This window comes from Callospermophilus lateralis, chromosome 13 (assembly GCF_048772815.1).
Source record: "Callospermophilus lateralis isolate mCalLat2 chromosome 13, mCalLat2.hap1, whole genome shotgun sequence".
In the NCBI taxonomy this organism is placed as follows: Eukaryota; Metazoa; Chordata; class Mammalia; order Rodentia; family Sciuridae; genus Callospermophilus; species Callospermophilus lateralis.
This window is the reverse complement of record NC_135317.1, coordinates 76,994,250-77,010,753: the sequence shown is the minus strand read 5'-3', so window position 1 is coordinate 77,010,753 and position 16,504 is coordinate 76,994,250. Positions and strand designations below refer to the sequence as shown.

At 52.5% G+C, this 16,504-nt stretch overlaps 1 protein-coding gene across 7 annotated transcripts in view; it reads left to right on the top strand.

Annotated features, from left to right (window-relative positions):
* Positions 1–16,504, top strand: part of Nfasc (neurofascin) — a 68,466-nt gene that overhangs the window by 37,876 nt on the left and 14,086 nt on the right. For 3 of the 7 annotated variants that reach the window (XM_076832402.1, XM_076832401.1, XM_076832399.1), the window contains 5 exons: positions 218–333; positions 2,494–2,698; positions 3,801–3,923; positions 4,983–5,156; positions 7,397–7,411. In XM_076832402.1, coding sequence (XP_076688517.1) covers positions 218–333; positions 2,494–2,698; positions 3,801–3,923; positions 4,983–5,156; positions 7,397–7,411 — 633 coding nt within the window. Of the gene's footprint in view, positions 1–217; positions 334–2,493; positions 2,699–3,800; positions 3,924–4,982; positions 5,157–7,396; positions 7,412–12,430; positions 12,674–16,264; positions 16,382–16,504 lie in introns of all 7 variants that reach the window. The other 4 variants (XM_076832397.1, XM_076832398.1, XM_076832400.1 and 1 more) reach the window with 4 other exon arrangements.

Genomic DNA, 16,504 nt, shown 5'->3' with positions numbered 1-16,504 from the left:
CAGAGGGGCAGATGAGCCCAGCACATGAGCCTCACAAATAGTTGCTCTCTAGACATAGAGACAGAGTCCCTCCCGGCCTGAGCCTTCTCCTGCTCCTCCAAGTGTAGTCTGATGGAGGAACCATAGTCCTTGCCCTCCCGCAGTACCCAGTGTCCAGACCTAGAGTCCAAGGCCAGCCCTGCCTGTATAACTTGCTTTCTGTCCCAACACATTGCAGATCCCAGGGCTGCACCCACCGAAGTTAAAATCCGAGTCCTGAACAGCACGGCCATCAGCCTTCAGTGGAACCGCGTCTACTCCGACACGGTCCAGGGCCAGCTCAGGGAGTACCGAGTGAGGAAGCCGGCTCCCGACTCCACCTAACACTCGCACAATAACCAGGGCAAGGGCATAGCGGAGGCGGGGCATAGACTATTTGGAAGGGGTCCTGGGGATGTCTGTTGGACCTAAAGTTGATTAAAGATTAGCTGCTCAAAAATACATCCAGAGGGGCTCAGATTGTGGCTCAGCGGTAGAGCACTCACCTAGCATGTGAGTGGCAAAGGAGTGGTCCTGCCTTTCCAAGGGGCTGCAGGATCAGACTCCCTTCCCGACTGAGGTGAGGTCACCTAGCATGTGTGAGGCCCTGGGTTCAATCCGCAGCACCACATAGAAATAAATAAATAAAATAAAGATATTATGTCCAACTACAGCTAAAAAACACATCCAGAAAAAAAAAAATATATATATATATATATATACACACAGTCATATGTCACTTGACAACAGGATATGTTCTAAGAAATGTGTCATTAGGCAATCTTGTCATTGTGCCAGCATCGTACAGTACTTGCACAAACCCAGATGGTATAGGTGAGACACTCAGTATGGCCTCTTAATGCAACAAAGAAGCACAAAAAATACGAGGTGTCTGAAAGCGCTCTTGCCAGTGTAACGTGGCTGCTGTCTTACAATCAACTTTCTTTTAATAAATGGAAGGATAAAAAGTATAAAATAACGATAAATACATGGTAAATACATAAGCCAGTAACAGCGGTGTGTTCTCCTTATCAAGTCCTTTGTACTGCACTTTCACGTGCCTGGCTGGCAGTCGATCCTTTTACCCCAGCATCCCCACAGACACACGAAAGGGAACTACAACAGCTAGGACATCACTAGGTGATGGTACTGTGCCAGCTCCAACATCAACTCAGGGGGCCGTCATCACACATGAGGCCCTTCACTGACCAAAACATTGTCAGGTGGCTTATGACTGTACACACCTACCCAGATGTGTCTTGCAAAAGATGTGCTGAGAAACTGTACTGAGCAGAAAATCCCATGAAGGATGGCGGGTCCGGGTTGACACTGCACGGCACCTGTATCTGTCACATGTGTGAGTGGACACAGATGTCTCCGTGTGCAGTGTTGAGGCACCGATGAGCTACACCCCTCCCCTCCTGGTGGCCCCCTGCCTTGCCCAGCCTGGTCTTGGAAAGTCAGAACTAACAGGCAAAGCCACTGAAAGGGTGCAAGTGCCCTCCCTGTTGTCACAGCCAATTCTGGGTTCCCCAAGAGTTGGCTGGTGGACAGTTGGGGACAGGCAGAAGGGCTCAGTCTCTTCCTGGGAAATGAATTTGGCAGGTCGGGTAGGAAAACAAGATGACGTTCCCAGGAGAATGAGCTCCTCCCTGACCATCGACTTGCATCCTTCCCTTTCCTGCTGCATATTTATCTGGCTAAAGCTCCCATCAGGTCCCCCTAAGTCTGGACTTCCTCCTTACTTTGCTGTGGGCAGCCTGGGTGACACTGCTGTGACAGCCTGACCTGTGCCTTCTTACCTGCTGTTAATAAGACCTCCGCTGCACCTTCCAACACTACCACCTTCCATAGCCATCCTGTCCCATCCAAGCCTCGCCACCCCGCGCCCCACTGACTTGGACCTGCAGCTGTCTCTTGGACACGTGTCCATCTCCTCCCTAAACCTTCAAACAACATGGAAAGAAACCACTTGAATTCAAAGGATTAAATCACCCTCTGCTCACATTCAGATTTCCAGGTTTAACCTGCTCTTTGTCGATTCCTGCCTGCTGCGATCTAAACTCTACTAATCTAACTCGAGGTGATGTGGTCTTCAAGCATAGAGCAGAACGTTCCCTGCCTGGACCCTCAGCTTCTCTTGTGGTTCTGGCATGGATTCCTTGAGCAACATGTTACCCAAGTTGGAAATAAATCTTCCAGTGAGGCAGCCTAGATATAAATTTGGCCAATTCACCCATTCCCCCGAATGGCATGGCTCAGAAACGCTACTTCTTGTTCAACATAAATTCATATTTATGGTGGCCCGTGAGTGGGGATCTAAGGTTGCTTCCCCAGGCCTGTGTGGAACTGATGAGGCCATTGGGGACTTGGAGCCTGTAGCAAGCAAAGGGAAGACCGGTCACTACCACCACCACACTAACCACTAACCCGCTCTGGGGCCTGAGCCCTCACCTGCCTACCTCTGTCCCGAAGGCCTACTACTGGAGGGAGAGCAGCTTGCTGAAGAACCTGTGGGTATCTCAGAAGAGACAGCAGGCCAGCTTCCCTGGAGACCGTCCCCGGGGTGTGGTGTCCCGCCTCTTCCCCTACAGTAACTACAAGCTGGAGATGGTTGTGGTCAATGGTAGAGGCGACGGGCCCCGCAGCGAAACCAAGGAGTTTACTACCCCGGAAGGAGGTAGGTCTGCCCTGCCACTCTTCGGGGTGGGCAGAACAAGGTCCGCACACCCCAGAGGACCCAGAGCAGCTCCACATGGCTCCACCCAGGACAGCACAAGGTGACCTGCATGGCCTCAAGGAGATGCTGGCCAAGCAGCTCCGCCACTCCCACATCATGGAGGTGGCCTACCCTGAGAAGAGGGTGTGTCTCAAGAGAAGCCCGGTGTGGTCAACTGAAGTGACTGCAGATGGACTCTGCAGATGGACCCAAGGCACTGTGAGGCCTGGGCTTTCCCAACGCCTGCCCAGGCAGAAGGCGCATGAGCATCCTGGCCCCCTGGACCACTTGCTCACCAGCACCCAAGATGCTCACAGTGCTCGCTGAGAGCCGGCCTAAGTGTGGAGGCCCTGCGGGTGGAGGCCCTGGGGCAGCCCCTCCCTCCTGCAGCCTGCGTCTGGATCCAGTCCCGGGTTGCAGACAGCCTGGATGCGCTGGCTCATCTCTCCATTCCTACCAGGCCTCCTTCCACTGTGCATTTGCTTTGCCTTCTTCTTATTCCCCATTTTTCTTCTTCTGTTCCTCCTTTCTCTTCTTCTTTGTTCTTCCCTCTCGTTTTCTTTAGTCCTGTCTTTCCTGCTGTTTTGGTTTGGTTTCATCACCCACCTCAGCCCGTCACTCCCGCCCTTCCCAGGTGCTGCATCCTGAGTTTCTTTCTCCTCACCCATGAACCCAGCCTTCCTGGGTCAGAAACCTGGACTGGGTGCTGAGGACCAGGAACTGCACCCTTCCTACAGATCAGCTGCAGTAGGCTCCCTGCCTGGGAATGGCTCTGCCTGGTTTGGTATCTTTGCGGGATTGGAGCCTAATGTGTGCCAAAATCCAGACTCATTGCTCAACAAAAACCATATTCTCCATTTCAACATCAGAATCAGACACATTTGTCCTCACCCCTGGGCGAAACAATATCCTGGATGGGGCAGTGGGCTCTGGCCCCTAGGGTTGCTTCCAGCACCCTGGCTGCCTAAGGTCAAGGCCTTCATACTTGTGCTTTGTTTTTTTTATCTTCCTCATCCTCCCTCCCCCTCCCCTTATCTCCCCTGCTCCCTCCTCCTTCCCCAAGTACCCAGTGCCCCCAGGCGTTTCCGAGTCCGGCAGCCCAACCTGGAGACAATCAACCTGGAGTGGGATCATCCGGAACACCCCAATGGGATCCTGATTGGATACACCCTCAAATACGTGGCCTGTATGTCCTGCCCCTCTCTTTCTCTGTGATAATCTGGGAGTCAGAATCCATTCTTACTACTTTTCCTAAGGAATTGAGATAGGAAGGCTGAGCACAGAGGCCATTTGGGAGGATGGAGGGGCCGAGGAGAAAGTTCTGGAAGGGATTACAGGAGGCAGATGACACCCGATCCCTGCTCTCCATGCACAGATCTGCTACAGGGAACTTCTCACCCGACAGGTGAGGTGAAGGGAATTCTGATCTAATGAGGGAGACAACCCCAGCCCTTAGGATCTTGTCCCCAACACCTACAGGTCTAGGAGAGAGAGTTCCTTACCCAATAAGCTGCCATGCAGTGGGGCAGTGTGTTCATAGGAGTCCACAGACCCCCTGGAGATATGATAAGAAGGTGTCATTTAAGATAAGGTGGCCATATATGAGCAGCCAAGTGACTGGAGTAAATTAATCAGGACCCTGTCAGGAAGACCTCACCTCAAGAGCTCAGTGTCACCAGGCAGGGATGGCAATGTCATCATTGCACTTGAAAATCATGCAGTCTTCTACTGGAGGCAATGCTGTTTCTCCCTGGGAAGCACATAAAGGGCTGGGTGTTGTGTTGTTAACAATTGCAACAGCCAGCTGTGTGCTTGGGTGCTGTTCTGAATCCATCTCTGGACCTGACCCTTCATCCTTGAGGCATACTGAACATGCTTTTCATAAAGGAGGCGGGAACAGTCAGAAGCCCTGTGAATTGGCCCCAGCTCTGTTTAAACAGAAGAGAGGCACTCAAGAGGTTTGTGTCTCTTGGGAATTATAAACTGAATCTTCCAGAATCAGCCACATGCCTTTGCAGTGAGCTAGAGACAGTAGGGTGGGTGAAGCAGCACTGGGGTGTAGTCCAGGAGCTGGGAGGGAGTTCTACCTACCTCTCTGCCTCCAAATCACACTTTGAAGGTTACCAGGCAGGGGCCGCCAGTTCCCTTTCCAGAAAATTAAGACTGGGTTCTTATAGGTGCAGATTACATAAACCATCGTGGTAAGCATTGCTCAACTTCTATTCCGATACCTCTCTCTCCTCAGTTAATGGAACTAAAGTAGGAAAGCAGATGGTGGAAAACTTCTCTCCCAATCAGACCAAGTTCTCCATGCAGAGAGCAGACCCTGTGTCACGCTACCGCTTTACCCTCAGCGCCAGGACACAGGTGGGCTCCGGGGAAGCAGTCACAGAGGAGTCTCCAGCGCCCCCGAATGAAGGTAGGTCTGTGGTGGTGGTCCTTGGTCCCAGCTAATTCAGATGCCTTGAAAAACAAACTGAGACCAAGAGGAAGCAAGACTACAAGTCCCCACCCCCCGGTAGGAGACAACCTGTCTTACATGTTGACAGAGAGGCCTGGCGCTGTATCTGGAAAACTGATCTCCTGAGACTTGCGGTCAAATCTGGGCCCCACTTGGCCTTGACTTGCTCAGCTATTTAACATCCACCATCTTTCCTCCTTGTAGAGGAATAAGGAAAAGAACATGAGTGGAGAGGAGGAGAGGAGGGAAAGCCTGTTGGAAATAAATATGCTAATGAACTCCAAAGAATAGTGAAACTGATTACCTACTTGGAGAGGAAGGACTATTATGGAGGGTGCCCCGAAAACTCTGGGACAGGCCTTCCTTTCCAAGGGCCAGTGGGGCCAAAGAGGCAGGGGAAAGCACCAAGATTGAAGCCAGTTGCCCAGTCCGTGCAGAGCTGCAGCTAAGATAAGTTGTCTGACTGCAGAGAGGAGGGAGAGATGGGAAGCACCCTGTCCCACATCCGCTTCACAAAGAACAAATGAGCTCAGCTCCTGGATCCTGGTGCAAAGCATCCCTGCCCAAGTTGCACCTGCCTCAAGACTCCACTAGAGGGGGCTCCAGGCTCACCCACACACGTACTGGCCAGAGTGGGAACCGCCCAGGGATGCCAGACCCCATAAAGCCTGGGTGTTGGCAGGCCCCTGTGAAAAGGGACCTCTCCAGAGGTACAATTGTCTATGCAACCATAATTACTTGAACACCCATAATGTGCCATGCCAGACTGCACAAGAGGCACAAAGGTAACTTGAAATCCATACCATCTAGAGGCATCCACGATAATATCTGATTGTGTATCTAAACAAAAGGAGCACACCAGCCAAGCAAAGGAGAGGGTCCTTCTGCAAGGGGTGACTCCAAAGAAGAGGTGATGTGAGTAGGCACTCTGAGGCTGACATACTGTCATGTCTAGTGTTGTCCCCAGAAGGCTCGGGTCCCTGCCTGACCCTGGCCTAAACAGGGTCTGTGAGCCCCTCCCCTCCCCTGCCCCAGGACAGCATCATACTTCCTGCTGGGGCTGCCAGGCCCTGTTGTGTCTGCTGCCCCACCCAGGATTCCTGGGTAGCTGCATCAACAGCCCTCACTGGCCAGTAGGCCTGTGCTGAGGCAGGGGAGATGGACTAGGCAGACGCCAGAGGAGAATCTGCAGTCTCTCTGGTCTTTACATCAGGAGTGAGTCACATAATAACAACCCATCCCCAGGTACTTTTCTAAGCCCAGACTCAGGGCGTTTTCGAGGCTGGGGATTTTAAGGTAAGTAACTGTTGTAGCCTATTACCAAAGGCCAGACCATAATGCACTTTCTCCACAGTTGCGTTTGGAGCTGTATTGGAGCTATACTGGGGAAAGCCACTCCCCAACCCACACCCCCATCTCTACATAAGGCAGAAAACAAAGCCCCATTGTCCAGCTCCAGGGAAAGTTCTGCAACCCCAGGGAACAAGAGAACAAAGAGAGACTTTCTTCTCAACTTGGGAGATTTGCAGAAAATTCAGGGATTTGTTTTAGGACTCTCAGTCCATGCTTGGGTTTCTAATTTCATAAAATACAACTGGTGGGAAAGAATTAGGGCAGCAGAATTCCAGGACAGGGAGTCCATGACTCCCTGTGCTTTGCAAGATTGAAATGGGGAGGTGGGAGTGGTCAACCAAATATGCTCCCCAACTCCTGTCGACCCTGAAACTATGCAGCATCTTCCTGAGATGATATAGGAACCATCCTTTTGACTGGGGTTGGTGCCTGCTGTACCACCTATACCTTATGCCCTCAAGTCTTGGCATCTTAGTGTCCCAGGTAGGGCAGGACACATCCTTAGAGAAAAAGCTGGGGACATAGTATTCTGGATGGACTGTCCCTACTGCCACCTCTTAGATGACTACTCATAGAACAGGGGTAGAAACAGAAAGGTTTAGAAAGGTCTCCAAGACCAAAGTGGGAAGGTAGGAACAAGCCTGACTCTAACGGGGTTGACCATGACCCCTACATGCCAGTTGGCATTCTCTGGGCAGCAGCTACTGCCTGGCCACACCTTCTGGATCAGGTATGAACCGGACTTCTCTGCTTGCTTGGCCTGTGGTTTCACCTGTACTCTGTTTTCTCTTCCCTCTCTCATCCTCTCTCCCTCTCTCTGGCCATCTTGGGTGCTGTGTCTGAAGCTACTCCAACTGCAGGTACCGTACCAGCAGCCGAGGTAACGGGCATGGCATGGGGCAGTGCAGCCAGGGCAGAGCAGGAGGGAGAGGCTGAAAGCATGCTGCAGACTCACCCTTTCAGTGGTGGGGAAGCCAGACTTGAAGGAGCATAGGCCAGGGGAGAGCTCCATGTTTCCCCTTTACTTCCTGTTTGTCCCCTCCTGGGAAGGCAGGGCCCACGCAGGCTCCCAGCCTGCCCTCTGAGCTGCACTGTTCTCCCGTGAACCCCCTGAGCCTTTACCTGGGCTTGGCATCTCAGAGCACAGAGATGGCCCTAGAAGGCAGCAGGATTGGGGGCAGCTGGCTCCTGGCTCCTGCTCAGGTCACCCACCATTCCCTGAAAGGGTGAGCATGCTGTGCATGCCCGTCTTGCATGCTGCATGGGGGGCCCAGCACCAGTTCTGACAGCTACCGCGGGTTCTGGTCAGTGAGAACAAGCGAGCTTGTCCTTGGATAGGGCCCAGTGCTCCAGGACCTGGAATCTCCTGGGCACTGTGGGCTGATCACCCCTCAAACAACAACCTTCTCAAAGTCTTGAGCAGCAAGAACAGCCTCCACTCTCGGGGTCTGGGAGGTAAGACTACAGCAGAAGCCAGGAGCTGACCTGCTAACCAAGCTCCTCCTTTGGTCCTCATGTCATAGGTTTGAGGACCATCACAGGGCTCTTCACCATAGGAGGCCTGTCCCCAGATTGGAGGAGCTAGGTAGGGGATACCAGGGTTTTCTTTCCTGGCCCTCCTCTGAGCCTGATTTGTATCAGGTGGAGCTCCAGGCAGCTGGGGAGAACAGAGACTCAGGCAAGGAATCCAAGGCTTGGCTTATAAAGAGAATGTCACCTTGCCTGATTTGATTTCCTTCCCACTTTCGTTCACTTATTCCCCCACCCCCTTTCTAGGTTGGTTCTATTTCTGTTGCATATCCCGCTTCCTTCAGTTTATATGTTTTGCCAGCCAGATCTGTATGTGGTGACCAGCCATCCATCATACCTCCCCTCCCTGAGTCCTCTCCACCACCTTGCCCCCAGTAACCTGGGCCAGCTGGGGCCTAGTGCCTCCCCACAGGGTCTGGACACCTCTGCTAGCATGCGGAACAGAGGTTTCCAGGGCGTGACAGAGCCATCCTGGCCATGCTGGGGGTTCCCCTGACTTTCAGATTCAAGTCCATATGTGAGTTTCTTTTGTGACTATGATAGCAGGTGCTCAGGGCAGCAGGGAGAGCCGGGCAAGTCAGCTCAAAGCTCATTGGTCAAGCCGCTCCCCATCCACCTCCCCAGTTCTGGCACCAGGACCCAAGGCAGGTGGGTCCGGCAGCAGGGAGTCTGCCCTGGTCAGTGGACATCTGTGCTAGTCCAGCCTGTCCTCTTGTGAGTGGCAATTGTGAAGGGGTGGAGAGGTGTCCTTCCCAACACTCCAACTTCTTACTTCTGTTTAGAAAAGACCCAAATGCACGCATTATGCAGAATGAGCTCAGGGTCTCTGTCCGTCAATCAAATGTGTTTCCTAGGCTCCGGTTTCCACATGAAGTGGTGGTAGAGGCAGATTGCACTTGGTTGCAAATGCGATATGCTGATATCAAATGTTCTCAGCTTTACATACATAAGAACCTTCTGCACCATCAGTAGGTGCCAAGCAATAGAGCTCAGGTTCTAAATTTTTATGTGGGCCCGGCGTCCGGCCCACCACCCTCTTGCCTCTCATCCTCTCCAAACCTGGGCGCTCTTCCCCAAAAGTGATATGTTCCCTATCTCGCCCAGTGACGATAATCCCTCTCATCCACCTGTATCTTCAGTCTGTTAGGATTTCTGCCCATCTGTCTGACAGTCTGTGATTTGGCCAGGGTAGTTTGCACACCATGTGGGCGTTTTTGGACTGAACATCCACCTTGGAATGTCTGGAAACTGCTGTCCTTGTCTTTGACTCTTGCTCAGATCTGCAAATGTTGGGTGGGCTCCTAATGGGTGCTCAGCTCCATGGCAAGTGTGGGCACAGAAAATGAATGAGACAAGGCATTTCTTCTCAGTTTTCTCCATCTCCTACACAGTGCTCCCCAAACCTGGTGGAAAATCGTGAGTCATAGCTGGAGTGCCTTCCAGTATACCAGAGGCCACCCCTGGGGTTGACACTGCCTTGGTTCCGGTAGGGGACCTGTGTGTAAGCTCCAGGTTGCCCTAGGGTGCCCTTAGGTAATGGAGGGTCTCTATTCCGTCTTCTTGTTTGCCAGGCCAGGTGGTCTCCACTGAGCACAGGTCAGGATGATTTCCAAACCCATAGTTTCTCTTGTGACTAAAAAAATGGCATCCAAACCAGGGATGTGCCTGCCTAGCACTTGGTCACTCATTCTATAAGCCAGCCCCACCTCCGGGCATCATTGCCCTTCCGTCCTCTCCCCCAGCTCCTCCCAGTGGTTGAAGTGGTCTGAATTCCCTTTGACCTGAGCAGTGGACGTTTTTCCCATAGGAAGCGTGTCTCTTCTTGCCCACCAGTCCCAGCCCATGCTCCCAACTCTGCTCTGCCTCTCCTCGGCCTTTCCTTCTTGTCTCTGCTCTCCCTGTCCCCAGTGGCCCTGTCCAGTCTGGGGACAGTGAACAGAGGAATGGATGGATCAGAGGTCACTTTGATTCGCCAGCTGTGACCTCAGCCCACTGAGGGTATGTCCTCACATAACAGAGAGCAGGCATCCAGGGAGGCTGCCTGGGCAGTAGCTGCCATCCCCTCTCCCTGTGTATTCCCTCTCACGAACACCCTGGGACTTTTGCCACTGAGCAGAGGGAAAGCAGCTAGGTGGACATCAGCAGAGAGAAAGTGATGGCAGAAGTGGCCATTAGAGGGTGGACACAGATGGTGTGGAATCTTCCCCAGAATCATGGCCTACCTTTGTCTCTGGCCAGCGGTGCCAAGTGAGGAACATTCTCTGATCTCTCTCAGTATCTCTGTCTCCAGGGGTCTGGTTAGAATGCCCTGTGGGAGCTGTGGGGGTGTGAATGTGGATGTCTCTGTACAAGAGCCAAGGACCGTGTGTGTGTGTGTGTGTGTGTGTGTGTGTGTGTGTGTGTGTGTGGCTTTGGGGGAGGTTGAACTTAGGTTTCAAGGACCTGGGGAATGTACAATCACTGCACCTGTCCCCGAACTACCCAGCGTGGGGTCATTCAAGTTAAAAGGGAGCAACCCTGAGAGTGTCAGCCTCGTGGTCCTTCTGGCTTGTGTGTTTGTGTGTGTGTGGAGGGGTGTGTCCCCATGTCCCTCCTCCCATGCATTCCTGAGTTGACTGGACTTGGGGACCATAGTGTTGTTGGCTTTGAACTTGCCCAGGAATCCCTGGAATGCGTGGGGCATAGTCCGCTCCCCAGTGTGATTCCTGTGGTCAGTACCCTCAGTGCCCAGTGACACCTCTGATCTTAGAACAGGAAAGCAGTGGGACCCCAGGAACATTCCCTCCCTCTCTGCTGAGAACTTGTAATACTGAAGACCCAAGGGAATGAAAGGGCTTTTGTTGGTCAGGCCCTGGTCGAAGAGTTTAGGGTCACTTGATTCTCGATATAGAAAAGCCCTCCGGCAATTCTTGCTCTGGCTTGCCCCGGCCTAGCCCTCTTCTGTGGGAGTGGGAGAGACAGGGGTTATTATTTTCCTGAACTTCTAGAGATACAAGGGAGGGAGGGAAGTCACTATTCCTTGAGAGAGTTACCTGTTTATGCCTAAGTTCTCTATCTGCTGCCCCATTAACATCGACACTATTAAATGGGCCATGATCAGATCACAGGAGATGGAGTGCAAGGCAGAGAGATAGCTCTGTGTCTTGGATTTGCCCCCATCATTCTTCTTACACTCTCAGTTTTTGAATATTGAAATATTGAAACTGGAGAGTAAGGACAGGGTAACCCTTTGTTAGCTTCCATGGCCCTTCTAGAGAAGGAAGTTGGATCCTTGGAGAAGTCACATGTACATAATATATAGATGTAGGCCCCCAGCACTGATGGATAGCCAAGGATTGCTTTGGATGGGATCTAGGGGTACTAGAAGTGAACCCCTGTTGAGCCACCCTGTGCCCCCACCTTGTGCCCCAGAGGGAGACTTAGGCAGACAGGACACCCCCGGCAGCTGGGATTTGTGTCTCCTGCAGGCTGGGAAGATGGTGCTGCCCAGGACAGGCCCAGGACAGATCCCATCAGTGCCCTTTTCCCAGGTTCTGACAAGAACAGGAGAGACTTGGGGTACCTGTACCCCAGATTTCCTAGAAAGAAAAGCAGTTAGCTGAAGTCAGGGTAATTGGGGTCATAGGGGGAAGGGTCATCATTAGGCAGAGGAGGGAGAGGGGGAGAGGGAGAAGAGGCCAAGGACAACAGGAAGAGCTAAGCCTGGATGGCTGAGAGCAGGGGCAGGAGTACTGCTGCGCACTGCCCCTGGGCCTGCCGCGTCCCCTCGGGGCCCACCTCCCTAGTTGTCTTAAGAGACCAGTCGCAGCCGCCTCCAGCTGCAGATGGAGCTTGCAAGGTTCCCTCGCAGAGTGGGGACTGTTCTCTGTCCCGTTGGCTCTGGGTGGCTGTTTGAACTAAAGCAGGCGTGACAAAGGGTGATTTGGGAGTAAAGGGCTGGGAATGGCAGGCTGCCCTGTGCCCCTGCAGGACAGGGCCCAGCCGCCTGCACACCTCAGAGGAGACTGGGGCTCCAGGGCTGGACCCAAGTGGTGCTGCTTGGTCGTGTGTCTGGATGGCGTTTGGCCTGGGACTCCGTGCTACCCCGGGCCTCGGCTGGGTGCATGCCGGGCGCTTCGACCACACAGACCATGAGAAGAAAATGAAACGCACCCAGGCTTCATTCTCTTCCTTTCCCATGGTTGTGTTTCCGCTGGCTGATCCGTCGGGGCTGCTTGTTTCGCTTGGGGAGGCTTCGATCTCTAAGCCCCTCCCCTCGCGCCCCTGCCTCACGTGCACGCGGGGGGCCTGTGCGTGCAGGGGGCGCAGCCAAACCAACCGGACTCGGCTGTTCTGCGTTTCCCTCTCAGCTCCTCCCACGTTGCCCCCAACTACCGACGGCGCCACAGGCGCTGTGAGCAGTACTGATGCTACTGCCCTTGCCGCCGCCACCGAAGCCACAACAGTCCCCATCATCCCAACTGTGGCGCCTACCACCATCGCCACCACCACCACCGTCGCCACAACTACTACAACCACTGCCGCCACCACCACGGAGAGTCCTCCCACCACCACCACCACCACCACCACCGGGACTAAGATACAGGAATCCGGTACTGCTGCGCACTGCCCCTGCACCTGCCTCGTCCCCTCGGTGCCCACCTCCCTAGTTGTCTTAAGAGACCAATCACAGCTGGGAAGTGGGATCTGGGGCAGGGTCTGCCTGTAGCCTAGGAGTCCAGAGCCCCCACACACATACTGCCCCTGCTTGGGTGGTCCTGCACCCGTGGGGCATTCGTCATCCTGCCTCAGCTCCATGCACTTCAACAGAGGCCACAGCTCCCCATACAGGACCCCACGTCCAGCTCTCCAGAGGGGACTTAACACAGCTGCCCTGAGAGCTTCTGGCTCCGGCCATGTCTGTGCCCAGCTTTGCAGAATTGAGGCCCTGGAGCAGAAAGTGACTGGTCACGCCAGGCAGCTCCGTTCCTAGAACCCCACTTTCCTTCTAGCCTCTCTTCCCCCGAGGAACTCTTAGAGACATTTACTTTTTAAAAGTCATAGCTTCCAGGGAATGGTATTGCCAGGTTGTCCCATAATGCCCAAAGTGGGCTCCATGTCTCTTCCCATCCATGTCTCCTACATCCCCAGATGCATGCCATTCTGGGGGCCCCTGGTCAGGATGGATCCCAGGGCTGGACTTCGGAGCCAGGAGAACTTGCGAATCTGCACCCCTCCACCAGCCATGAGACCCTGCTCTTCCAGCCTAGGCGACCCTGAACATGAGCGTCAGTCTTTCCTTAGCACCAAGAGGAGGGTCTCTAGGCTCCTGATCCACAGGCCAGCTCTCAAATCAGCACAAGACAGCTGATAAGGCTGGCCAGACGCCCCCAGAACTCTCCTACAGCAGTCCTAGACTAGCATGTCCCACCACCCCAAGGCTTCACTGCCTTCCATCTGACCCTCTTCTGCCAGCCCCCTGAAAGAGCATGGAGGCTTGATGTGTGTGTATTTGTTTCAGTTCAATTGCATGGTGTTAAGTGAGCAGTGAGGAGAGACAGGTGATCTTGAAACCACCAATTCCCTTTATCCACATGATATCTAGCATTTAAGCGGTACTCACTTGAGGAGAAAGTTGCCTGAGGAGAAACTTGTTAGGCTATTCGAGGTTGTGGTCAGCACCTTAGTGGTGGTTTTCTGGTGCCACATTGAAGCATCTTTGTCATTGAGTGCTTTGAACTCACAGAAGAGGTGCGCCAAGAAGCGGGAACAGTGAATCTTGCTCCTGGGCAGTTACTTGCCTTCTGGGAAGATAGGCCTGCCTCCCAGACCTGGCAACTCACACCCAAGTTTTTAGCCGTGGTCTGAGATGCTGCAGAGGGCTGGCCATGGTGCTGATCTTATCTTGAGCTCGGGGACACTCCTCAAGCATCCCCCCTTCCCTTGATGTGGCAGAACGTCTCTACCACCCGGGATGTTGAAATCAGTTCTCATCTTTATCTAATCTTACATCCTTGAACAAAATTTCTCATTAAGTTTTCTTTTTTCAGAGTGAAAGGGGCCTTTATATTTGTTCTTAACATGTCTCTTTTAGATTTCAGGGACACTCCCTAACTCAGGCCAGGAGTCAGTGGAAGGATGAGGGTGTTTCCTCTCTTGCCCTTTTTTCCCCCTAATTTGTTCTTTTTAGATAGACATGTCAGTAGAGTGTATTTGACATATTATGCATACATGGAGTATGATTTATTCAATTAGGATCCCATTCTTGAGGTTGTATGTGATGTGGAGTTTCACTGGTTTCTGGTTTTTGGTTATTCAGGGCTTGCTTTCTTGGTCCTTCTCTTTGAACTTTCCAGTTCTTTAGTGGTCAGCATCTTGACCTCTCTGTGTGGTAACGCCTTACTTCCATTCCCATCTCCGAATCATTTTGTTTCCCACTACAGGATCTTTCCTAAAACCCGCCCCCGCCCCCATCTTTGTACCCTGGAAAATTGTCAGATTTGGGTCAATGTTATATTGGGACCAAACACGAATACTCTATCTATTTTACAGGGTCCCAAGCTAAGGAGGAAAAACCCCAATTCCTTAAAACATGGCTCATCATGAATTCATTCCCACTAGCAAGAACCATCAAATTCCAAAGAGCTGGGATTTGAGGGGGCTTAAAGCAGCCAGTACAACTGAAATATCTGGCAGACAAGTGGCGAAGCCTACCTCTGCCCTCCCTATGAAGAGTACCCTCAGGTGTCTTCCTGACACCTCTTTTTTGGTCTTCACCTAACATGCCTCATGTTCACCTGGGGCAAGCCGCCACCTGACAGGGTTGTAGTAGAAAAGAGACTTCTTTGAAGTGAAAAAAACCAGGAAGTCTTTTATCACTTCTCCAGCCCTGCAGACTCAGTCACATGTCAAATAGATAATGAATAAATGCATCCCTGATGTACTCTATTCATTTATTTTTGACAAGTGAGTTGGTGACAGTGCCCCCTTGCATGCTAATAAAATATACAGAAGCCACCCTTGTAAAGTCTTTGAAATACAAGGCTTCATGCTAGTCCTCCACTATTAAATCTTTGCTGGAAAATGGGGTAATCAGACTGCTGGGACTCTTGAAAAGTGATTGCATTTGAAGATTAGTGCCATTCTTCTGTTCGTAGGCTATGGTTTCAGACAGCGCCATGGCTTTGATAAAGTAGCTCCTAGCTCATAGGAGCTAGATAATTAATGTCCTCTGTGTTTCAGAGAGATCAAGCCTCAAAGACTCTGTGGGGCTGAGAAGCCAACCGAATGGTGTTCTTTTAGTGCCCGGATCACCGAGGGTTGAAGGGTTAGGTGTCAAGGGGTTCTCTTCTCTTGGTCCCATCTGGTCCCTGACAGAGAGAAGAAGGATTCATTCTGTCTGTGCCTGGGACCCAAGGTTCTAAGCCCCCAGTCACCATAGGCAATCAGGGGTGGTTGTGTGTGGCATCCAGGGTCTCACTGACGGAGAACAACTCCAGGTCGCTTATCTGGATGACCCTTGTCCTACTCCAGCTTTAGAAGCCCAGTAGGGTTTTCCCATATTTGATCTCGTCCTTCCTACACATTTCATTGTGACTCTTTCTTGATTTGGGGGGCAGTAAATGCTAGGGATTGAACCTAGGGAGAACTCAAACCCACATGCTAGGTTAGTGCTCTACCAAGGAGCTGCACCCCCATCCTTTCTTGCTGGACTTTTGAAGACAACCCTCACCTTCCTGTGGAACTTCCATGGTTGAAAGAAAAAAAACAGCACGTCTCCCACTCTTTTGGCATCCTGACCAGAGACCTCATTCCTGGCCTCTTTCCTGGCACTGCTCAAATCCATGACAAGGAATGTAAAAAGAAAATAAGCCCAGGTTACAGTCTCCAACAGTGTGGATCAAAACCCACTCTTCATGCCCAACCCCGCTGGTGTGGACACATAGACAGCTCTCCTTCCCATTCAGGTCCTCCTAACTGCTCCCGCTCGTTCCCGGATGGCTGCCTCAGGCCTGGCCACCAAGGCTGCAGCTTGGAGCTCCTTTGGGCCCTGTGCACAGCCATGTTTGACTCTTTCCTTTTCCAGCTGTGTGTGTGCGTGTGTGCGTGTGTGCGCGTGTACATGCTGGTGTGCATGTGTGTCTCAGTGTCTCCCGCGCTGCCCGCCTCCTCGTCACTAACGCCTCTTCTAACCTGCCCACCAGCCCCCGATGAGCAGTCCATATGGAACGTCACGGTGCTCCCCAACAGTAAATGGGCCAACATCACCTGGAAGCACAATTTCGGGCCCGGAACTGACTTTGTGGTTGAGTACATCGACAGTAAGCATTGATGTGTGGGGAGGTGGTGGCGGCGGCAGTGGCTCTTAGTGGTAGATGCCATTAAAGAGATCCTGTGAAGTCCCCCAGGCTCAGAGAGGCCTTTTAGCCTGGCTTAATTATAGC